The 24,245-nt window shown below is 36.0% G+C and overlaps 1 protein-coding gene across 1 annotated transcript in view; it reads right to left on the reverse strand.

Annotated features, from left to right (window-relative positions):
- Nucleotides 1-2,300: 2,300 nt before the first annotated feature.
- KHDRBS2 (KH RNA binding domain containing, signal transduction associated 2) overlaps nt 2,301-24,245 on the reverse strand; it is a 315,310-nt gene continuing 293,365 nt past the window's right edge. Inside the window, exon 8 of the mRNA XM_026083836.1 lies at nt 2,301-3,371. Within this exon, the coding sequence (XP_025939621.1) occupies nt 3,274-3,371 (98 nt within the window). The 3' untranslated portion in view covers nt 2,301-3,273. The remainder of the gene's footprint in view (nt 3,372-24,245) is intronic.

Here is a 24,245-nt window from a genome sequence, read left to right on the forward strand (position 1 = left end):
CTGTAACCACAGTTATACCAGTATGAAAGCATATTTATACCAGAAGTGTGTGTTTTTCCTATCTGTATAGAAATAAAATATACTGACTGAAGCACATTTATATGACTATATGAACTATATGTAAATGGAAACTTTTTACTATAGTGGTATACTCAAAATGATGTAAATGTAAGGTGCAGACAAATTCTAAAGCCATGTTATATCATTTTGGCCCATAGAATGGCTGTACCACATAAATAAAACCAATTTATAAAGGTTCTTACGGCAAAGGCAAAACTAAGCCCTTTTTATCTTGTTATATAACGCAACTTGTGCCATTTAAGTAACTGCTGAGTACACTGATATTGGAACACTTTAAATCAGTCAGGCCACAGTCATGGGAAAAGATGCTACAGTAACAAATGTGTCTGGGATTGTGTATTTGGTGTGTAACACTGTAGGTTTTATTAACTATTACCTAGTTAAACAACCATGAGACTGCAAGAAAACCTGTGCATTTTGTGTTGTGATTAAACTGACACTTCTGTGTGAGAGGACAGTCATATATGAGCTGGAAACTTTTGAGGTTTCCAACAGTGATAATTGTTTAGAGTCCAAAATCTCACATACAATCTGAAGTCCATGTAACAAGGTTATCCAAAATACAGCTTTATCTTTAAATATATTTAACAGAAAAATACAGAAAGTTATTCCTTGATCCATGCCATTGCATGGTAACGCTATTAATGTGTTTGCCATTCTAAAGTATAACACAGAAATAGCTCCTAAGCAAAAGAATAATAACAAACTCCCTGTCTCTCTGTTGATACTTTTGTCACGGATGCACATTTTGAGAAGCAACAGGAAAGACAGTATTGTATTTTTCTATGTTATGGGACTTGTTTGCTTCTGAAATTTAGACATGCTTTTAACAAGCATGAGCTCTTGTTTTCTAGGAGGACCAGTTATAAAGTATACCATCTTAATATTTACCATCAAGATGCTTCGCTATGAGACTTCTTTCATTAAAACAAAAGGTAACATAGCATATAAAAGCAAATGCTTTGATTTGCATTATACCCTAATCATGTTCCTGTTATGCAAGGAAACATAGCTGGAAACAGTTGTCTTTTTTAAACCTCTAGCTGAATATGTTCCCATGTGTTAGCAAAAACAAATGCACATATAAAATGTGAATTAAGAAAAAAACCCTGAGATGTGGCAGAGCTTACCTGAACACTTCTCAGCAGATCTGCTACTTAGATCTCCAAAGCCTGCGAGTGCCTGAAATAGTGAGACAGAATAAACTCAATGTAACCATCATGTAACCTACTAAATTCACTTTAACATTTCAGATTCAAATGATAAAACATATGCTTCATAAACTATTCAAAAAGAGTTAGCATGCAACTCCAGCTGGAAGAGATTTTGTTCACAAGCTGAACAGTAATAGGCCTCTAGTTTATTCTCATCAAAAAAGTAAACCAATCACATTGACAAAAAGCCACTGTAAACAAAAAAACTGTATTTAAAGGATTAACAGTTTTGATATCCCTGCCATCAAGTCTTCTGTTCTTTCTTCATCAAAATTTAGGTTATATATTTGTTGTTAGCAAGAGTTGCATTACTATTATTGTTAATTTTAGTTCTGTTTATTACCTTGAGGGTTATGTATTGTAGAATAATTTTGTTGTCACTAGTTAATGTTAATTAGTTGTTTTAATAGCCTATATACCTATTTGTTATCTTTCGGTAGGTTTACTTTTTTAACTATCAGTAACTTAATAACTGAGAATATTTAACATTACTGTTGCATACTCAAAATTACAGAGTTACTATTAGTGTTACCTGTTTAACGTTTAGTCATCCTTTGAGTCCTGCGACATATTTCCTTAATAATCATCAGCCATCAATCTGATAGTCTCAAAAGAAATATCAGCCCTCTAAACTGCCTTCAAGGGCGATGATATTTAGCACTGAAAATTACAAATAAAGTTTTTGAAGTTGAGTACCAACAAGTGGGCAGTGACACTGATGATTTGTTTATCAAGACAAATTGTTATATACTACAAAAATGCAGTCAACGCACTCCTCTGAGTGAAAACAAATATGTGAATCTATGCAATGTTTACATGTTGAATGGGATATTTAATGTGCGGGGAAACTCAAAGGTTGAAGAACTAGCATTTAGACAGTCTAACAGTGGTAAGTGGTAATCTTACCTCTTTAAACTCCATTACATTCTCACGAGAGACATGCTAATACAAACAAGTCAATCAGAGTTTGTGTTTAGCAAGATCAAGCTTAAGAGGATAGTTTAAAATCCATTTATTGTTCTAAAGCATTTTTTTCCATTAACATGTTATACATTAGTGGATACTAACCATGATTCATGTAACAGTTTAGTTTGTTAACTTTTAAATTATTTAACAACCAGAAGTTATTAATACAACTTTTAAAGTCTTACACAAAAAATCTTAAAACAGGCTTGGGTTCATTTTTGTAATTTTTATATATAAAACATTTTAGGCATCTCTTGAAAAAGAAATAAAGCAGGCATTTAAAGCTAGAAAACAAGTAATTCCAAATTTAGTTTGTTACAAAAGGTTTCAGCTTTATTGACAAATTATGGCAAACATATTTGACAAAATTATGGTTTCCTATTTAGAGAAGCTTACACATGGAACTTTATGTGATTTTTTTTTTAACAAATACAGGTTAAAACACTGAACAATTTCAGTTAGCTACATACATACAGTAGCTGCTTGTTTTCAACCCCATTAAAACAGCATTTAAAATTAAATTTACAAACTTAATATCGAACATCTTAATCTAAACTAACATATATTAAAAAAGACAGGTTAAAACATCTTATCTACAGCTTGATTATTGTCTGGTTCAAATAAAAAGAATCATATTACAGTCTTTCAGCAACCCTAAACAAAAACTCAGCCTTAGCTAGTATGTAGAGAGACTCAAGATCTGTAACAGTGTCATGCTTTTTAAGTTACACACAGCAATGAATACAACCAACAGAACATCATCTTTGAATGGTTTATAGACAATGCTTGCCAAAGATTTTTTGTTTTTGTTTTTTTAAGTCCGTGTTATAAAATAATACTAATGCCAATGTCACTCCAATGTTATAGGAAATACAGGTAGTACATAGGATAGTAATGAGCAGTAATTCCTAGGATAGAAAAGAAATGGACTATTACTTGTCTTGTTGCTGTTTATGTGGAGACCACAGGCTATTAATTGTCTTTGAGATGAGGTCACAGATGAGGAGGACCTTCAATATCTACCATAGGGGTGTTCCCTGTAACCCCCTCTGGCTGACCTTGGAGGTGGTGCCTTTAGGCTGGAACGGGTTGTGGCCCATTCTTCTTGTGCTAAAAACAGAAGAAGAAAAGACATGTTTTGTCAATGTCTAAACTTGAAAGAACAAAGTGATCTCACCACTAATGACTGTCAAAATTCTGGAGGGTTTTGGCTGAAAGCCTAACACAAATAAAATGAGATGGTGTTATGATCCATTTCTTTATCCTTCCCCAAAAACTTACAGAAAACTATCCTTTTACTGTTCTACACTGACAACTTGTCTATCTCTGGATGAAAAAAAAAAATCCTACTTCTCCACTTTCAGCAGAGGATCTAGCTTAGTGGCAGTACAGTCAGCTCTGCAAAAATCACTGCACTAGTCTGCCAGTTCAGAATTTATTCTGTATTTTGGGCTTCTAACATTTAAGCTAAAGCACCAATGTGAATAACATTTAATGCAGCTGGTATGTTAATAAGATCAGGAGTTGAATCATAAAAGGATAATTGAAATATGTTTGATTTTCTAYTTCCATTTGAGGCAAAAGAAAGAAAGAAAATAGTGGAAGAAAAAGAATATGTAGAAATGAAGCTACTACATTAAGCAAAAGAGTCTTGCCAAATAGCTTTTACTTGGCATTTTATTTAGAATACATTTCTAAAATTTGCATTAATGAAATATGTTGAAAAGAGTACATTAAAAACCATAAGACTAGTTCAGTTTGTACAGAGATTTTACAGACAAGGTACTTCTGGGAGTTAAGCCTTCCAAAGGAGCAAGCAGGAGGCTACCTAGAGGAGTAGTCTAGTGGTTGAAGCTAGACCTCCAAACTTGAGCTCTGTCCTAAATCAGCTAGTGGACCATCAACTGCCTTCTCTCCTTTTGTCTACTGCTGACATTCAACTGATCACACACACAGTGATTAAAGTGGTAATGCAAAAGTTGCACTATATCATCTGACTTATATCACATCTCCCTGCAACATCCCACCTAACAGTCCTAGAATACATCTGACATATACATGTTCATCAGTCAGCTTCAAAATTTCAACATATCTCACACAAAGTTATCTGATAATCTACCAACCTTTTTTATTGAAATATAGAAGATATCCAGAAATTTCAGTGTAGCAAATGTTAGTTATTTTTAACATTATTTCATTTTATTGGTGATCAGTATGCTTGCATYACAAATATATGTAGAAGATTAATGCTTAAAAAATATAATTGTAGGAGTCAAGCCTTTTGATGCTGGGGAAAAAAAGAATGTTTTTTTAATGTGCATAAAAAACAGACTGGAAAGAGAAGAGTTTGAAAGATTTGAAGGTGTCTAGAAGATGATGGGAAAGGGAAGGAAAGATGCAAATTGATGATAGAAGACTGTACTTGGTATTGCTATCAAAATAAAATGAATTTATTACTATATTAAAACATGTCCTTTTCCCTAGGTCTACAGTGGTGGAGATTTTGCTTCATTTATAAGATCAGTAATAGACTGATATACTACAAACTATCCAGTCTTGGACCTCTAATGAAGACTTGAAACATCTGAGGTACTTGTCCTCATAAATTTAAAAATCCATTTTTTAAGGGGGACATAATTTTTACATCATGATCCATATAAAATTTTAAGAGTGCTTGTTGAAGAAATTAGCATTTCCTGAATGTATTTTCCTTGGTTAGGTTTTGTTTTAGGCTTCTGATACACTACTCAGCCATGACGTACTGAAATGAATACTCCTGACTCAGCATGGTCAATGCAATACACTTATCTGGAATATAAATGTGAACATTGCTGGACTCCCAGGCAGAAGAGGATAAGCTGTGAGCCAGTGTGAGATATATTAGCTGTGGTAGAGCAGGAGCAAAAATATTCCTTGCTCATTGCCAAATACATATTTTTGCTACATTTTTCATGTTACATACAACATTCTCATTTATTTTCTAATAAGCCAAGCAGGGACATTCTTAAGTTTGATTTGATCCCTGATGCACCTGTAGAGAGAAGCAAAGCCCAATTAATTTTTCCTTTTTCTCATATTCCATTCCCACTACTGACAGGAGAGACTGGGTTTTCATCAGGTCATGGCCAGAAAACATGTCCTTAAACATTGGTTTCCTAACTTTTCAGATGTAGTGTTTCCATTTTACTTCACTCAAAGCATTGAAGAATTTTGTTCCCATTTTTTAAAAGAAAAGCCTAAACAAGAAAATATAGTTTTCTATATAAAACAAAATATATACAATAGCACATGAGAATATTAAAAATCAAAATTATGTTAGTCATACATTTCAAAGAAAGATAACCATATTTCCTTAAATTTAGCCTATTGCTTTATTAGTGGAATGGTGTCTTAAATTAAAGAGGAACTTAAAAAATCTTTGTCTCCCTTAAGAAATGTCAAAGATTTGCCTGTTTTAAACAAGGTTTTTAGAGTAATAGGGAACATTTTCCTCTCAAGCAAAGGTTTTGTAACTATACCTTCTAGAATAGAACAAGAGTACAGCAAAAAGTCCATAATTTGGTTGCTTTGATCTCAATTGCTATAGATAACTCACTAAAGTCTAGTCTTCACTATCCTTAAATAGTTTATTCATATTGTTTAATTATGATGAGCAAAAAATGACAAGACTCCCTAGTGAAACTAATACATACAGAGGGCTTTGTTTCTATTCTGTATCTTGATCAATGCTCCTATTAACAATAATAAAAAAAAATCCAATTCATGTTGAAAATAGTGATATCTGTGTACTGCATGCACAGGAAAATTAATAGTTAAACATCCTCTTTTTGTTTGGAAAAAAAATTCACTCAGGTGGTTGAGTGCAAGTTTCAAATAGATTTTTCAAGTAGTATGGTCAAATATTAGCTACATATATGGGAATGGTGCGCTGGTGCTATATTTTAGGTTTACTATTTCCAAATCCTGTACAATACAATACTGTCAGTCATGACACACTTGTAGTCCTATCACAGGAAGTATGTGAGTAAAAAAAGTTAAAACAAAATCATCTTAGCAGAAACTTTGTGACATAGAAATCTTACCTAGCATACCTAGGACCACAGTCTGTCTAGCCATAAGGTAAATTCATTGGCCAAGTCACAGTTTCTTTTTCAGACAGGTCAGGAAGGGAAGGGTAAACATGGGTAAAGGAGGAAGAGTTCTCCTGACCATGGGATGGAAACTGAACTCTCACTTTAGTTGTTGCATGGGTGGGTGGAAGAGTACAAAGATACTGCTATTTAGCATAGAGAAACTCTTACAGAATAGTTGGGGAGCTACATAGTTGAAGAAAGGTGGTAATTGTCTATGTGCACTCCATTTTAGGGCAAAGTAAAATAGGTAGGTTCAAATCACCACTGAAGGTAAATTAATGTTTCACCTTGTGCTGAAACTGCAAGGAACACTCACACATTCAGTTACAGCTGAGAGGTGGATTCATAAAACAATGTCAGCTGAGACATGGTTAGTGATTGCATTAGTGTAAAATAGCCTTATTTTTTAATACAAAGTAAAACATGTTTACTCGAGACAGTGCTCATATTGTCAGATGCCATGTCTTAGCTGAGAGGCAATAGCCAACACTTGAGAGGTTATGGAATAAAACAAATTCCAGCAAATCCGTAATCTGGCAACTACCAGTAGTTTTCCCAATGCTTTAGAAAGGAGAGACTGTGATATTGGTATTGGTGATGGGAGATATTACCAATAATGAAGAATCATTTTTTTCCAAATTATCACAGGGCAGAATATGATTTATGCTACACAGGGATTGTCTGGGCTCAGATTATTGCTTAAATTAGACACAGAGTGAATTCTGAGTGTGACCAGTCAGTAGAGCCATTCGATAAAGACCAGATCCAGGCCAATGGCCTGACCAGCAATATAGGCACACACAATACTTTTGCATGTTTGCATCATGTTCAATTGTGAATGGGCCTAAATGCATGTGGAGGAAGATATTTATCTTCTGCCTTTTATATTCTGATGAGCTTCATCTGCCCCTTTGGTATAGATGCTACTGGCCTGCCCCTCCTTTCAGATAGTCCTTCACTGAAATCACCCTATATTTCCCAAAGTCACAAGGGGTAAATTTGCCCCTCAAACCATATCAGACCTTGCAAAGACAGTTTATAGTTTTCTGATACAGATTTCTTTCCAGTCTTGGTTTAAGCTGGTCAGCCATTAATAATGTACAGACTATCATGCTAGTGTAAATAAAATGTTAAATATCTATTGATCTTATTGTCCAAACTACTGTTTTAAAAAGGGTAAATACCCCCATTGTTGATGTTCATAAAAAATTAATTCCTCCTGGCCATCTGCCTTTGAAGTATAAAAGCTGCCACTGCCTATTATACATATCATTTGACTTTTAAAAATTCTTCCTATATAATATATGAAATCCAGCATATATGCATTTTCATTTTTTTTAGGAAAAAAACAATATCCCCCTCAGAAAATCAGAATACCCATCATTTTCGTATCTGACTGATTGGTGTATCTGATCTTGCTACAGATCTACAGCCACAAAAAGTGGGTTATATACCAGTGACTCCAGAAGCAAGCAGAGGCAACAGAAAGAAATTTTTACCCAGCTGAAGTATTTAAGTTAACGAGCCTGTTGTTTTTTAATGGGCATGATTTTGTTGCAGTATTTTGTTTTTGCTAACTACTGCTGACTTTTGCAGCCAGTAAGGAAATAATTAGCTGACTCCAGACTAAAATACTACATGGTTAAAACGGGTATCAAAGACAGCTTTTGCAAAAAAGGAAATAATGCTCTATGAAAATAGAAAAATGAAAGTATAAAACATAAAAGGCATGCTAAAATTTTGGAAGCTATTTCTTTCTTCTCTGCAAAATGTCTTCACTTCAGCTACATCTCATTATCTCATTGCCTTGGGGAGGCTGAGGGTGTGCCTGGATAAGATCAGCAGCAGAACTTGAAGTGAGGCTCAGGCTAGTAAGTATTAGGAGTGGATGTCCCAGAAGAAGACTTGGTAGAAACTGCTCTTGATATGGAACCAGCAGCATTTCTATTGTAATTTTCTTGTGCATTCCACTTATTTTCTTTTTCCTTGAGTTTCTCAGAATGTTCTCTTTTTGAGGGCTGAAGAAGTGGCAGCCAATATGATATAGTCCTAAATCCTCAGGTCTCTCATCCCTACAGGGAATCACTTTTCCATACAGTGAATTTAAAAATCCAGCCTCTGCAGTACGTTTCATTACACCCTTTAAAAATGGCATTTTGTTGTAAATGTGCTGCAGCTTCAATTACCCTTTGCCTGTGTCACTGCATTTGAAGAGAGGCCTTGGGGAGAAGTAAGATTTAGATTAAAAAAAAAGATAAGCTTTATTTATATAAATGAAAATGACTAAAGTAGTAAAAAACCTCACTAAAAGTACAACGCAAAGACAAAACAATTTCTTGTTTCCTTCGAGTCCCCTCCCCCACCTCCTGACTGAATTGCCTTCATATAAAGGAGAAACGCACAATCTTTCTGCCAGTACTCGTACAGTAAAAAATGACATTGTTTTATCAATTTGAAGAAGCTATTTTTCCTTGACTAACGGCTTTCTTAAAGTAAATTGCTGCTGTGGCTGTACCAGCTTCTGATATCAAACAAAACCAGAAACCATAATTCATGGAACAAGTCTCTTAGACTCTTTACTTCATTAGCATGGTGAACCTGTTTGGTTGATTCCTAATGTTAATGTGGGAGGATGATGCTCACAACTTATTTATATCTATTTGGTAATACCATCATCAAAATATGAGAGGGTGTTTAATAGCTAATAGCTCTTCTTGACATGGCATGATAGACTTTACTGTATGTACTGGTGAATTTGTAGCCAAAACATAGACAAAAGGTTTGGGATTAGAGCCTTCAGCTGCAAAAACCCTGTTCTCTACCACTCAAATTGCAGTGAAGGGTTATATCTCTACTGTGGAGAAAGCAAGATGCTATGAAGCAACACTGTGAAGAGTCTCTGAACCACATGATGCCAATATATTACAAGATGCTGCCCCACCGAGAAAAAATCTATTTATTAGTGTTTTTTCCTACAGGAATTTCTAATGAAGATTAATGTATCTCTGCATGTTAGGTAACTAAATGTTCCTTGATGTGCAAAGTTGATCTCTCATATCTCAGCTCCAGGATTCCAAGGTTCCCTTCTTTTTCCTTTCAGCACCAGTGGGGCCTCCTGACAATGGAAAGCTCTGTCTTCAGGAATAGTCTTAAAGGGTGGAACCCATGTAGACTATTCAGTAGATTTGCGTAGGTTGTTATCTTTCTACACGTGCACAGAGACACCCTTCAGCCATTTGGGTGCCCAAGGTGATTTTCATTATGTTCCAATATCATTATATTATATTTTATTCCATACAAGACAGGCTAGAATTGAGTAATTCCTTTATGCTGACACTGCTCCACCAGACCCCCAATTCCCCTTCAATTGGTGCCTAAGTACTGCATTAAATGTGGACTAAATTTTCATACATGATGTATATAAGCACTTCATGCACGGCAGAATCAGAATGAAAGCTAAAATTTCTTTCTTGGTAGAAATTTCTTTCTACCAGTTTCAGCTGGTAATTTTGCATCTGCCATTTAGGAAGGAAATATTACAAAACTATTTCAGTCTCGTGTCAGCAAACTAGATTGTAATCAGCAGTCTCAAGGATGTTGAACACACACACAATTATGGCAGAGCATGGGTACAAGCGGACTAGCCTAATCCTAAATGACACACCAATGGTCTTAATTGAGCACTGGCCTAGGTAACTGGCAAGCAGCCAAAGGCTGAAACACTAATTAGTCAGCAGGAGAGCACGCAGAGCTCTTTCATGCAAGTCACTGGCAAAATCAWAGATGCTCTGGTATATTCTGCATAGGAAACACAGCAGACTGTATAGGTCATATAAAAAGGTAAGCACACACAAGGCCGAACCACTAGCTTGTGTCCATATTTAGTTTCACACAGCATTTAGTAGGTTGTGACCGTACTAGTATATCAGTCGAACATCCATTCCTCCAGTTAACACCATCACTAAAATTCCAGGTCTGATCATCCTTCTGACCCGCTCTCTTCTCAGATTGTATGGGACTATGCCCTTGTTTCTGAAGTAACCATCTGTTCAGGTTAATGTTTAGTTCCCTTTATATTTTTCATGTAATTTTCTTGTTTTGTTTTTTTTTTAATAGTTCAGTAGTTCTCAATCCTCTTGGACCACTGAACCATTTCAAAATTTCTTGCTGACTACCCTGCACTTTTATTACCAAACTTCATAAAAAACACAGCAAAAGCATTTCATTCTACTGCTTCATCATTTTCGTGGACCAGATGGAGATCTCACATTTTGACCTACAGGAACAGGAAGGGCACCACATCTCTAACATCTGTAAAAAGGAAGCATTTTTTTTTGCCTATTTTTTAATAGAAAATAATTTTAAAATACTTTTGAACTTTAAGGAAAATGAACTTATGACATATCATATTTCCAGAAGTTTCAGTGGAAAAAAAAACATGTATAAGTAAGTGGAAATCCACATGTAAATGGATTTCTTTACCAACCATTAAAATTATGCCAGGATGACACTAGAAAAAAATGAAGATTACCATGTGCAAATAACTAGAAAATATTTCTGCAACATGTCTTCAACTGCTCTACTTTGATTACTCTGATACTTCCAGATCCAGAAAGGAAGAAAGATTCCCTTTCAACAAGATCCTTACCAGCCACAGGTGTCACATCAGATTTTATGGAATACCATAAACCTTCTGAACAGCATGGTGGGGCTTTCACAGCAAAACCTCCTCAGTATATAGCTTTGACAGGGATTGTGCCTCTAAAGGCACAGAATCTAGGCAAAAGGAGTATTGCCTTGTTGCATGGTGAAGTCAACTCTCCCTGTCTCCTTTGGAGTGTATTTCGTTCTAACACTAACTGAAACATAGGAATATATCATTGCCAGTACATGGGCAATGCAATGGAGAGATGCAGTAGTCTCACTAATTTTTGTGAATACGTCATGATTTCCAACTTCCTACTCACTGGCAGAAGCAGTGATCCCAGAAATAGGTTAGAAAGACTATTTTTGTTATTGCAATTGCTTAGCTAGCTATACAGTGGAAGATAAGACCCTTTTTTTGATTTCCTTACAAAAAATTGGTATCTTTGAGAATRTATTATCTAGTTAATATTATTGTTATATCTATTAACAAAAACTGTAGGCAATAATACTTTATCAAATAATTAGCTGTACAGTGATTCCACTGTAGTCACTGACTGTGACTTCTTTTCACCCATGTCTTCACATATTTATCTGGCTACCTCCCTTGCCTATTTTTCTTATATCTTCCTTTTTATGGAAGCCTGTAACTGCTGCTTTGGAAGGAACAAGCTACATTTACTACTAAATGACCTACATCTAAATTTGATTCCAGGCCCACGCTTTGGATCTAAGATTTTGATTCTAGGAGTTTCACAGATGACCTTCTTTGGGATACAGTACTCATCAGAAGGATGACAGGACAGAGTAATTTGGTATAGTGCCTTCTAGTACAGAGCAGAGAAATGAACCCAGTATTTGCATTCTGTAAAAAAATCTTAAAACTTGGGTATGATATATAAAAATGGAATAAATCAGGGATGTATATTTTGAAGAATGCAAACACACACAGACAGGAAAAAAGGCTTAAAATATGCTTTGAAAGAGACAGAGAAGTTATCAATGAGAAGAGTGGAGCCTGGTTGTTCTTTGAGAAACTGTGTCAAAATGGGAGGGGGAAAGGAGATCCTGAAAATATTTGATGTTAATAAAGTGATGTGTTAATGAGGGAAAGTCACAGAGAATTTGGATGAAGAGCAGGAGAGGGCTATAGTCCAGAGCTAGAAAGGTAATCAGGGCAGAATTGCTAATGAGCCTATGAATCAGTGTGCCCAAGAGCTGAAGAGATGTGCACAGTGGTCATCGTGTTTTAACACTAATTCCTTTTCCTCCTTTTCATTCCTGTGGAAAGAAACCCTGTGGAGTCTGACCGAAATCCCTCACCGATGTCCAGCCTGCCTTTTAGTCCATCTGCTCTAGTTGGCTTCTCTAATCCTCTGTCCTTTTCCACTTCTGACTATCACCAATGCTATCAGGCATCAATGACAAAATTAAATTAGAAAAAAATTAAAGAGAGCATACAAAAACAAAAAATGAAGACAATGATGAGGGACACAAAAGCATTTTTGCCTACACTTACAGGAACTGCGGGGGAAAGTGTGAGGGGAGACAGTTAAAATGCCAGTTTAAGAAGAAGCATGTAAAAGCTCAAAGAAAGATTCACAGATACGGACATAAGAATAAAAGCTAGAGATAGAAATTAGGCTATAGAGATGAACACGAAAACAGACATAGAAAGCTTGTTGGAGAGACAATGGAGAAAATGCATTTCATTTTATTAATAATTAAAAAGAAATCCATACAGGCAATTTAGGAACTTAGTGCTGAGGGTGCTGGAAGAATTTCTCAGGGAATTTGATGKTATTGCAAACTTGGTCCTCTCTCAGATGTTTCCATCCTTAGCTAAGAAGAAATGTTGCATGTTTGACATTCCAAAACTAAATGTAAAAGTTATGGGCAGCATGATGGAAGCATAGGAGAGTTTATAGCTAAGGAATCTGAATGTGCTTGGGCATCAGGATTGCTCTGTGTGTGGTAAATAATGTTGTCTTAACCAGTGATTTTTTTGATTACTACATTGATAGGAAATGCATTTGGGCAACCATAAGTACAAGTTAAAAGATTTTTATTGTGGGAATGCATATACATTCATTCGGAGGGTCCTTTTAATTACACTGGCTACTTGTTTCAATTTGCTGCGTGCTCTCCATGAATCAATATTTGGAACTCGCTATTACATAGGAAATTTAAGTTAATTGTTATTATCATAAGCAACCAGCATCCTTGGTTTATGATTGATTGAAATTATATGTTAGTATTTTAGCATAGTTATTTACAATTCAGATTGTCTTTTAGCTGCTGTGTCCATTGAGTTATACATATATACACTTCCTGTACCTCTTAGAGGCATTATCTGTAAATTAGCTGAAGCTATCTTTAAAGATTATTGTGTGGTCAGTTGCTAGTACACTCAGTGCAGGTTTGTAGATAGCTCTGATCCACTGTTTAACCAAAGAATTTAACTTAAGTCTTTTTTTTTTTCTTGCTGTCAAACTGAAAAAACCCCCAAAACCTTCATCGTATCTTTAACCTGTGAAATTCCTTAGAATCTGGAGTTGCTAAATGCTTTCATTTATAACAGAGAGAAACATACCCAAAGTTGTTTCAGTTTTACTATTACCTATGTGGTACTGGGAAAACAGAAAAATTCAGAGTGGTCCATCTACTGCGAAATTCTACCCTGAACTCGGCTATTATCTTGCGCTTCAATGTCTGTTAGTACAAGACTCCAGTACAGCACATATTCACAACACCACTTTTTTTCTACTCTTCAGTCAGCATTTTGTAACCTTGTCATGGAATTTTCCAGCATTGAACAAAGCTCTTTCACAAATGCAAAGGGAGCAACAATGCAAGTATTTCAAAGGCAGATCACTCTAACAGATGCTTTACAATTTAAAGAAAATATATTAAAATCATCTAATTTGCATATGAAGATGTTATTTCCTAATAATTTCTACATTTATATTCATTGCTCATTTCCTGTAACAATAGAGACCTGATCATTTCTTATTCCTGGTAAATTATTTAACRTCAGAATATTGCTCATACTTTTTGGACACAATTTTATTAATATCTGCTCAATTATTTTGGGACAGGTGGCCAGGAAGAGATAAAGTGAGCTATTCTGTTTAGATAGTTAAGATGTGTATGACAGCAATTAAGATAATGGTTTAATTTGATTGCCATTTAGCTTTTAATATTATTAGGAACATAGAAGCTGCTTTTAACTCAGAAGAAAATAGTTTTCTTTCCTATGAGGAAAAAATCTCGTTACGTTCTTTACAATGTCACCGTACTGCATACATTACTACACAAGTGATGGAGAGTAAGCGGAATTCAGGAATTGTGATTACTAGCTCTACTCCTTGTTTGCTCAGTGACCTTGGATACTTGTTTAATTTTTTTGTGGTATGGCTTCCTCACTGGTAAAATGAGACAATACCTACCTCCTTGGGGTGTTCTGAGATGTACTTAATAGCCTGAGAGGTAAGAGAAAAGTACTACAGATGGGCAGAGTAGAACACCCAACAGAAACCAGACAATTAACTTTAAAATGAGAACACTGAAAATCAGAATGATTTTATTTTGGATAATTCAATTTTTGCTGTCTTTCTAGTAAGCCTCTAAACTTCTCCCTACTTGAAAAGGTGGGTGGAAACAAGTGTTATGCAGTGGTTGGAAACTTTGCCCCAGTCAAGCTAATTGACTAAAGTTCTACTAACTTTGACACAGCCAGGATTTCACCCCATAAATCCACTCAGAAAAGACAGCTGCACTTTTATCATATTTGGACAAGTATATATTATTTGAGAGAGAAATTCAAGAACAGGGGATTTTATCATAACATATGCTTAGTTTTTCACTATTCTGGTCTCTTCTCCCTTCTCTGCAGAGTCTGCAACATACACAGGATTTTCTGACTTGGTATCTGTGCGTTGTATAACTGAACCTATGCATTATGAGAAAAATAACTGAAATGTCCATCTTTCACAAATCACAGATGGTACCTTTGCTATTTGAAATGTGTAGTCCTGTCAGAAGACAAAAAATGTTTTTGAAAAACAAGCACAAACCCACCATGCTTATTTATACTATGCTAAACACCACTTACTTTACCAAACCTACATAGAGACCAGAAACTGCATATACACCATACACAGCTTAAAATCTGGGAAAAATAAGAAAACCTTGTGGTATAATAGCCTTTCTGTGGGCTTAGCTGGAACTGTTTCAAAAAGCTACTGTACCTGTGCTTGACGATACCTTCCCCTCAAGAGGGCTAACAAAATCAACTGCATGAGTACTCCTAATCTACTGTAGTATTGTGAGCTTCCCTGGCTTAAATTGGTGGTAGAAAATCATAGAAATCATCCAGCTGACTTAGTACTGAAGCAGATGAGGAGTGCTCATGCACCCCACTGCCAGCTCACCCTTTGGAGAAAGTAATGTCAGCCAGAGGAGGAGCAATGAGTACCTGGGGAAGATAATTTCTTACAAGGATTCAGCCACTTCTGCAGTGAACATCTGCTTAAGACAGCACAGGAGTAGCACCAGAATACACAAGTAAGCAGCCTGAGAAATTGCATGGGACACATTCATTTTTTAAAAAAAGCTGAAGAGACTAGACTGATTTGAAGAAAGAAATAGTTTGAATAACGACATAAGAGCCTCCAGAAAAACAAGAGTAAATGAATGCTGAGGGGCAAAGAGGAACTTGCAACAGGAATTTGGAGATAGCACTTAACACTTCTAAACCAAAAGCACTTACATCTGCAGATTAAGTGCCACTGTGTCTGAGTTTAGGTGCATGGCTCTCAGACCATAAATCAAAATGCAAAAATGCACAGGGAGAGCTAGCTGTTTCATAAGCATGTTTCAAAAAATTGCATATTGAACAGGGACCTGACTAGAAATAGCCAATGAGAAAAGCTAAGCAAGGAGAAGCAACTAGCAAAAACCATGACCCTTTTGAAGACCTGAGGAATACTAATTAAAGCAGCAATGGAATCTAAAGTTCTCCTCTGGGGATAAAAGCTTTCAACAGCTCTTTTAGAAAGCCGGTCAGAACTTACTCTTTTAGTTTAAAATGCAGCCATAAGAGATGAAGGGGTGCCAGTTCTCATCTTCTGCTTAGCAGAAGAGCTAAGGGCTTAGCAGCCCAAGGAAGAGGGACACTTGGATTCATTCCCTTCCTCATGCTAAAGGGATTCAAACCCACTTCTCCCAAATCCTGAAAAAAAAACCCTTAGCTACCTTTGAGTAAGCAATTGAATGCACTTCTCAGGTTTTGCTACTGAGCAGAATGAAACAGCAGTTGTGGAGTGAATATTCAAGAGAGGTGATGTGGCTGTTGCTGCGGCTGGGACATTTGCTGTAAGTTTTTCTCTACTTCTTATTTAGTAAAAATTTATTTTTCTCTGCATTTGTTTTGCTTTTTCGCAGAGGCCTTTAATATAAATTATATAAATAAGCTCAGCACCAACAGCAGTCGGGATTTTCTCCCACCTCAGTGAATACCCCAACCATTAGCTTTGATTCACACTCTCTTCACTTTTTCTACCTTGCCCCACAAATGTTGCTTTTCTATTTGCCAGCTTGCACAACTTCAGCAAGCAGGATGATTGGGGCATTCCCTCCCTCACCAGGAGACATCAGGAGCTTGTGCTGTTGTCAGTCCGAGAAGAGAACAGAAAGCTCTAACATGAGGATATTGCATCAAAGGTGCACAGCATCTTCCTTTCTGCTTCCTTCAGATGTGTCTTAAAAAAAAGGCACCACAGCTGTGTGGTGCTACAGCATGCTCATCAGATTCCCAAGAAATTTAAACATCTGTAGGTGAAGCCGAACTGATCTTTCCCAGAAGGTCAGTGAGCTCAAACTGGGACAAAACAGCAGGGACTTAGGCAACTTTTGAGTCAAATAGGGAGTCCCCATGTGAGTTTGGGAGCCTCAGTGTTAGGCAGCTAATGAGCAGCGAATTTTTGGATCACAGTTTTGAACTGAGTGAGCATCCCGAATCTTTGTAAACTGTAGTTTGATTATTTTTTATCTGGTTATGGCCCTAAGAGCTTTGATACTATAAAACAAGCATTTACCTCTAGCTACATGACTTCATTGACACTATTTGATTGACTAAAGTTAGGCACATGCTTAAGATATTATTTGGATTTTTGCCAAAAAATATGCAAGACGTGGCAAAAGACACTTATCGTTTCTAACAATGTGGGTGTGAGATGAGAATAATGCTGGATAAAAACGAATTTAAGCATACTTTGGAAAACTTGATAGAAGTAAGACGTGAAAAGTAAGGAAGAAAGAGAGTAAAATGATTCACAATCATTGTCAATGATCTTGAAATTGTTTGAAATAAAATGTATATATGTAAAAATGAAAATTTACTTGTGGAGAACTTGCAAGTAGCTAAGGGATGTAATTCAACAGATAAATAATTTGCTGTTAATATCTTTAGACCATTATGGTCAAAGAATCTTATTTTATTGAATATGCTGAGAAAGAATTAAATTATGGTAATGGTAATGGCATTTAATCTGTATTTTTACCTTAAATAATGACAGAACATTATTATTTGGGCTACCATTGGTAACTTAACTATAATGAATGCTGCTAAACAAGTATGGCATTTTAAGTCATAGAATTAAATGTTTCACAAAGAAGCTCTAAACTTACACATTGTAGGGTATTCTTCTGTTAAATTAAACTAAAATGTGTGGGTATAAGATTTGATTTTAGCTTCTAATTAACACASTTTAACTGCAATAATTATACGTTCATTGTTTTTTATCCTCACCCTCTGTCATAACACAGGGGTGAGACAGACTATTAGTAGTGTTATTGTGAGATAAGTGTGAAAATGAGAGTGTGGACAGAGTTTTATTTTCTTCTTATTTTCAGGAGAAATTAATTTTCTATTACTTTAAGGTGATACATTATGAAATGTACAGTGATATAATATGTCATGTCTGGAATTATGTAGATGTTTATTTCTATATGAACCTCAGTATTACAAGGTTTTGGATTCTCCAAATCTACAGTTCCCACAATGAAAGGCAGTAAAATGATTGCATGAAATACTACATATGATAAGAAAGTTTTGCATAATTTATTTATTCTTATTCTGTCATATAAAATGATTTATAGTTCAGGAGTAATAGAGGAAGCACACCAAGTCTCTATAAATTAAAGGCACTCTCTTTTCTTGTGCTACGTGTGGATTTTTCTGCAGTGTACTAGCATAATTTACTAAAGTACAAATGCTTTAGCATATACAGTCAATTGAAGATTTTGACAGATTTAAATATGGAATTTTATAGAGTTATAATCTAATTAAAACAGTGATTTGACAAAACAGCAGTAAGTTTAATATTATCCCCACAGTTGCCATCATAGCTGAATTTGAAGTGCACTCACTTTTCTTACAGTCTTTCAAGATCATACTTTTATAACAAATCCTAAATCTCTTCTGAGAAAATGAATACTATTTGGGAGGCAGCTAAGGTGATTCCTGCAGTAAAAAACTTGAGAAAATTTTTCAGGAAATCAAGATAATATTTGTGGTAGTTCATTCTGTCCCACAGAGTAGCAACTGAAGTACACAGTATCTATGATACCCTAGTAAGCATCTACGAGATAAGAATGATAAGAAAAGACTAAAGGAAGGCAATTTATTTGGTGTATTTCTGTTCATATTCAATAGAAGTCTTCAATGAATCCTGTTTCTGGTGAGAGCAATGCAGAAACACGGAGATTAAATCTGTACAGGAGGACTCAGGAACACTTCTGAGGTCCCAGGGCTGGGTGCACACCTGGTGCCTGCTCAAAGAGAGATCCAGTTGTTCATCAGATGCCTCTCTTCCCAAAAAACAAATGTGGGCCTGCAGGCCCACGGCACACACTGGCACTTTCTGGAACAGAAAAGAACACTTCTGGCAAGGTCACCAGTCTGGGCCACTGGGGAGGGATCAGGACTCAGACACTTCGTCTACGTTAGCAGATAGTGGAATACAAAAAAGAATAATCTGCAGAGTGAAGCAGCTGATGCCAAGGACCTGATGTTCATGCTAGTTTTCTGGAGGTTTTTTTCTATTTCAGACTGGCCCTAGTTTAATTCTCTAGACTGAATACTCATGAGCAGCCAGAGTGCATCTTCTGCTTTAGTTTCAATTTAAAGAAATCAGATCATGTACCCTGAGCCCAATCTGTGATGTGAACGAAAGTACAATAAGTGACAGCAATTGGGAAATCTGCTTCAAAAGCACACTCCTAGTCCTATGCTAGTGTAGCAACACCAAGAATGCACTGAAATGCCTGCCTGTTGCTCTGTCTTGGCACAGCTGAAAAAATCTGCCATACCAGAACAACCTGAGTCCTGTTGCAGCTTTGCATTTCAACCACTGGCCAGTATCAAGGACTTAACAAAAAGGAGTATATGAACTTTCACCTAAACTGGAGCTCAGTGTTGTCTTTATGCCTGAAGCAGGTGCAAATGGGATGGAGTATCCTTTCCTGTCAAAACTAGGCCAGTCTTTAGAGAGAACTGCACAATTAAAGGTCCAGAAAAGGAGAAAGCAAGAGGTCTTGTTCCATGGCCTATCTTTGAGACACCTACTCAATGCTAAGATGCACCAAGATCTCAAAATCAAAGAAACTTTCCTCTGGTATGTTGCCAGTGATATTTCCTATCAGATACGCTCAGTTTATAAACACAAACAATCAGTTTGCATTAATCATGCAAGCTAATACTTAAACAATTAGCATTAGCATCTTAACTGTAATCACAAGCTATGTGAAGTCAAACACTGCAATGAGGAGAATAAAACCCATGTCTCTTAGGTCTGTATATCAGTCACTATCCTATTTGAACACTTAACTTCCTATGTTTGAAGACTTAAATGCTACTAGGTTAGAAAAAAATTGAGTAACAAACTCTTAGCACCATGAGCTTAATGAATATTAAGACCAGTGACTTATAATATCAATGTTACTATTAGAAAGAAACAAGGAACTTGGACCTGACAGTGGAACGAACTTATCTTCACTGACAAAGCAAATGCTAAAAAGAACTTTTTCAAAATTCACAAATATTTCTCTATATATGTTGTAGCGTGGCTTCGTCACTGCCACAGATTAATCAACACAGGGTTTATTTCACACTAGGATGGTAGTCACTTGAGTTTCTCTATGAAACAAGCATCCTCATGTCTCATAATGAAGCTGAAGTGACATCTCTTCAATCAATCTCTTTGTCTATCAGAATTCCTGCTGTAGTTTGAACCCTCCACACACTCTTTTCTCTCCAAATTTCATAGCTGTACATTTATTTTTACTTTTACTTATACAGTAAAAACTGTAATTGTTATTATAAATAAAGAATGACTAGATAATTAGCTCTTCAGTAAAACACAAAATTAACAAATAAACAAGACTATCACAAAGTAGTGGAATATTTCTGTACATTTTTAGGTGTTAGCCATATAAAGAATTTGTTTATATAGTGCTGTCTGTGAAGAGAATTACTTACTAAAGTAATTGTCATCACAACTGCAAATGATTGGCAGGGAATTATTTGTGAAATAGTCAGTCAATCCACTGTGGCAGCGTTTTAAAACTTAGATGGTGTCTTACATTACAAAGAATTATATCAAACAGTTACACTCTCCAATTTTAATTAAAAATGGAATTATCCTGAAACCAAGCACCAGTTGTTTACAAGTGAGTACTTAATGCTGAATTGGAGTAGAATATGCATTATAGTGTTGTAATTAGAGAAAGTGTATATATTTGAAAAAAGAAAAAAAAAATCCTGAATAATTGATAGTAAATTTAAAAGCAACCTAGCACGGGTTTTCCCCATTATTTTTTTTCTCAGTCCAGAATGTCTTTATCACTTCTCATTACATGAATCTGAAGATATATAATACTTTTTTCCCTAAATGGGTGACTAGAGCTGGGCAAAGAACGTATTTATTCAGCTTGAAAATTTTGCCAGATTTAAAATCAGTTTTGATGAAGTGAGCACAGTTTCTCCAGTTTCTTGATTAAATGCATGAAAATATCTCCCAATATTTCATTTTGGTCAATGGAATGTTTTCTTCCAATCAAAACAATAATGCTCAATTAACCTTCGTGTTTGACTTTTTTATTTTTGGGGTATGTCTAATTTAAATTAAAATAATCTAAGTGAAAGATCAACAAGGGTTATTTTTTTGCTGCAATTTTTCTTTTACAGGCATCTGAATGAATGGTCAGAATGAAATTTTGACTGAGGAGGGACAAGATAGTACTCCGTAAATTAATGAATGGCATGGTGAAAGAGACTAGGGAACCATTTTCTTTATTACAGAACAAATGGTTGGAAGCATGATCAGGAACCCATTTTTTAAACAAACAAGAGGACGTACATTTTCAGGCATGTAGAAACATTGTATGACATATCTCCATGCATTACTATGGATTCCAAAATATTTTAAAAGTGATTAGATAAACAAGTAGAACAGAATGGATCAGTGACTATTAAAAACAGGATGTGGTTAAGCTTTGGCTCAGGGAGTCTCTTAGCAGTGAATTGGCAGAAGCAGGGAAGTTGAGAGCATGTACAGGCAGAAGTATCACTTTGTATTTGTCCTTCTCTTTTACTTTTCCCTGTTATTGGCTATTGTGAAAAAAGGCACCTAGGACTGATGGATTTTTGAGTTTGTACAATTGCATTCTTAAGATAAGTAACATTTGGGAAAAAAACCAAAAAACCTCTGAGTATTTTCATCAAGACTGTTTTGCCAGATTCATAATTTCCAAAGTTTAATTTTTGCTGAAGATAATATAACACTGAAATAATGTCTCCCAGCTCCAGCTGTAGTGGCAGCACGTGTATTGAACAGTCTTTTGCTGTACGGCAGCAGGAATGTGAATGTAGYTCACTTCTCTCTTCCCACTTTGTATAGGAGACAAGGTACTGATTAACCTTCCTAACTCTTGTTAGGCCTCTGACAGATGGTGTTGTTCTCCCTTAATAGTAGTGGTTTAGGAGGTTATAGACGTCAGCCCTTTCCTTTCACCCTCCACCTAAGGTTCCTGCTCTTTTGGTAGTAGCAACAGGAGTGCATGTATGCTGGCATCTCAGATCCTGCAGTTCATGACCTGGCACAAAAACATAAATTGCCGTCATTTTCAGCTAACACACCAGGCAGTATGTGCATCAGASTGCGAACCATGGCATCAAACAACGGGCATGCTCTAACTTTCCTCCATCCTCACTATGGCAGTGTTAACCTTTGGACGTAGAGGCAGAAGCCTCCTCAACCTCCTGCAGCAGAAATTGGCAGAGCTCATCTGCTGGAGTCCCCAGCCCTTGAAAGAGCTAAGACAGAAACTGTGTCTAGCAAATAAAACCTTGAGTCTTCTGATCGGTTCAGAGGAGAAACAGGATTCAGATGAAACAATCATGATGCGAGACAGATATAATTAATGTAGCTTATAAGGTATAGGATGTGCCTTGCTAACAGATCATACTATCTCTTATCTTTCTAGAGCAGCCTAATAAGAAGCATAGCACTTGTATCTAGAATGCTAGTTTCTTTTAAAAAAGGGAAAGGAGAAAGAAATGAGAAAGCAAACAGTTTGCAAGGGCTTTCCCTGTAGCGTGTTCCTGTCCAGTGCATTCATGGTGCTTTTCTAACTTGGGCTTGGCATTACAAATGGGCAGGAAATGTACCCAGCAACCAATTTTTAGCTATACATTTTATACTAATCTATTTATAACAAGGGGAATCATTAAATTCTTGTTTTCACCAAATACCTCCTTAAATGACAACACTGCCAGAAGGGAAAATGAAAAATTATGAAAGTATAATGAGACCAATGGATACAAACTTTCTGTTTATATACTAATCCAGTTTCATGCCTTCTGTTATAAAACATAAGCATCACTATCAAGTTAAAGTTATAGTCACCTTAGTTTAGACTCCTGAATTTAAATTCATATCTGCAAATATTGAACCCTTCAGTGAGATAAGCATCATAAATGCTTACTGAGGGCGATCAGAGGTGAGCATGCTTTATGTTTTTGAAAATTGTCCAATACTTCAAATGACTAGCCTTTTAGTTTTAAACTACCTTTTCAAAACATTTCTTTGTCATTTGCACCAGAAAGCCCATAAGGACCAGAGCCACAAGAAGATTTTCTGGCGTATGTCTCGAATTTATGTTCCTCTGTCCAAAACAGTGATCTTCAAAATTCTCTAGCAGTAGCTGCATAATCCTGAACCTATCTAAAATTTGCAGGAATCTCATAATTCCTTAAGAGACTATTCCCAGGTGCCCAGAGCCTGCTGCAGGGAATGCTTTGAAGTGTCTCCATTTTGATCCTTCTGAGAGATGGGGTGTCAAGCACATCAAATTGAAATAAAGAGTTTAAGTGTCTAACTACATAATAGGATTCTGGGCTATGAATTGGCATTTATGGAACGTGCCTAAGTCACAAAAAATAGTGGGATTTTAATATATCCCTCTCAGCTGCCTTTGCTATTGGCTTGGGAGGTTCCTTGGTTGGATTTGTGGGGGGGATCTAAATCTCAGGAACACAACTTCATATCAGAAATTGTACAAGGAGTCAAGACAGTTAACTCAGGTTGTAGCTTCTACAGGTGAAAATAGTATGTAAGAATTTATCTCGCCTAGCCTCAGACAAGTCATAGAGGCCCTTTCTKGCTTAGGACTTCCATCTAATATAAAGAAAGAGTGATGCACCTCTCGAGAATGACAAGAATCTTAGGTGGGTTCTGCCCTGAAACACCACTGTGTTTTTTGCAGCCCTAGCATGAATGTTCCATAAGTGCTGAATAAATAACTTCTGAGAAAAAAATACCTGCGATCAGACTTCACCACAGTCTCTTCCAAAAGGAGAGGAGCATAGAAGAAACCATGAGACAAACCCCACCCCCCCAACAACAACAAAAAAAGATCTGATACTTCTCAGGAGCCCGGATATAAAGAAAAGTCATTGCAGTAAGCAATAGGAGAACTATGGCATTGTATAGGAGTACCATGGTGTTGTACAGTATTCATAATAATAACATTGTACAGTATTCATAATAATAACAAAATACAGAGAGCTCTATATTGTATTTTAATGCAAATTTAAAGTACTAAGTAGTATTGTTATTTGGGGGAGACTACATCATGAGAAAGA

The sequence above is a fragment of the Apteryx rowi genome, unplaced genomic scaffold, assembly GCF_003343035.1.
Source record: "Apteryx rowi isolate R43461 unplaced genomic scaffold, aptRow1 scaffold_618, whole genome shotgun sequence".
Taxonomy (NCBI): Eukaryota; Metazoa; Chordata; class Aves; order Apterygiformes; family Apterygidae; genus Apteryx; species Apteryx rowi.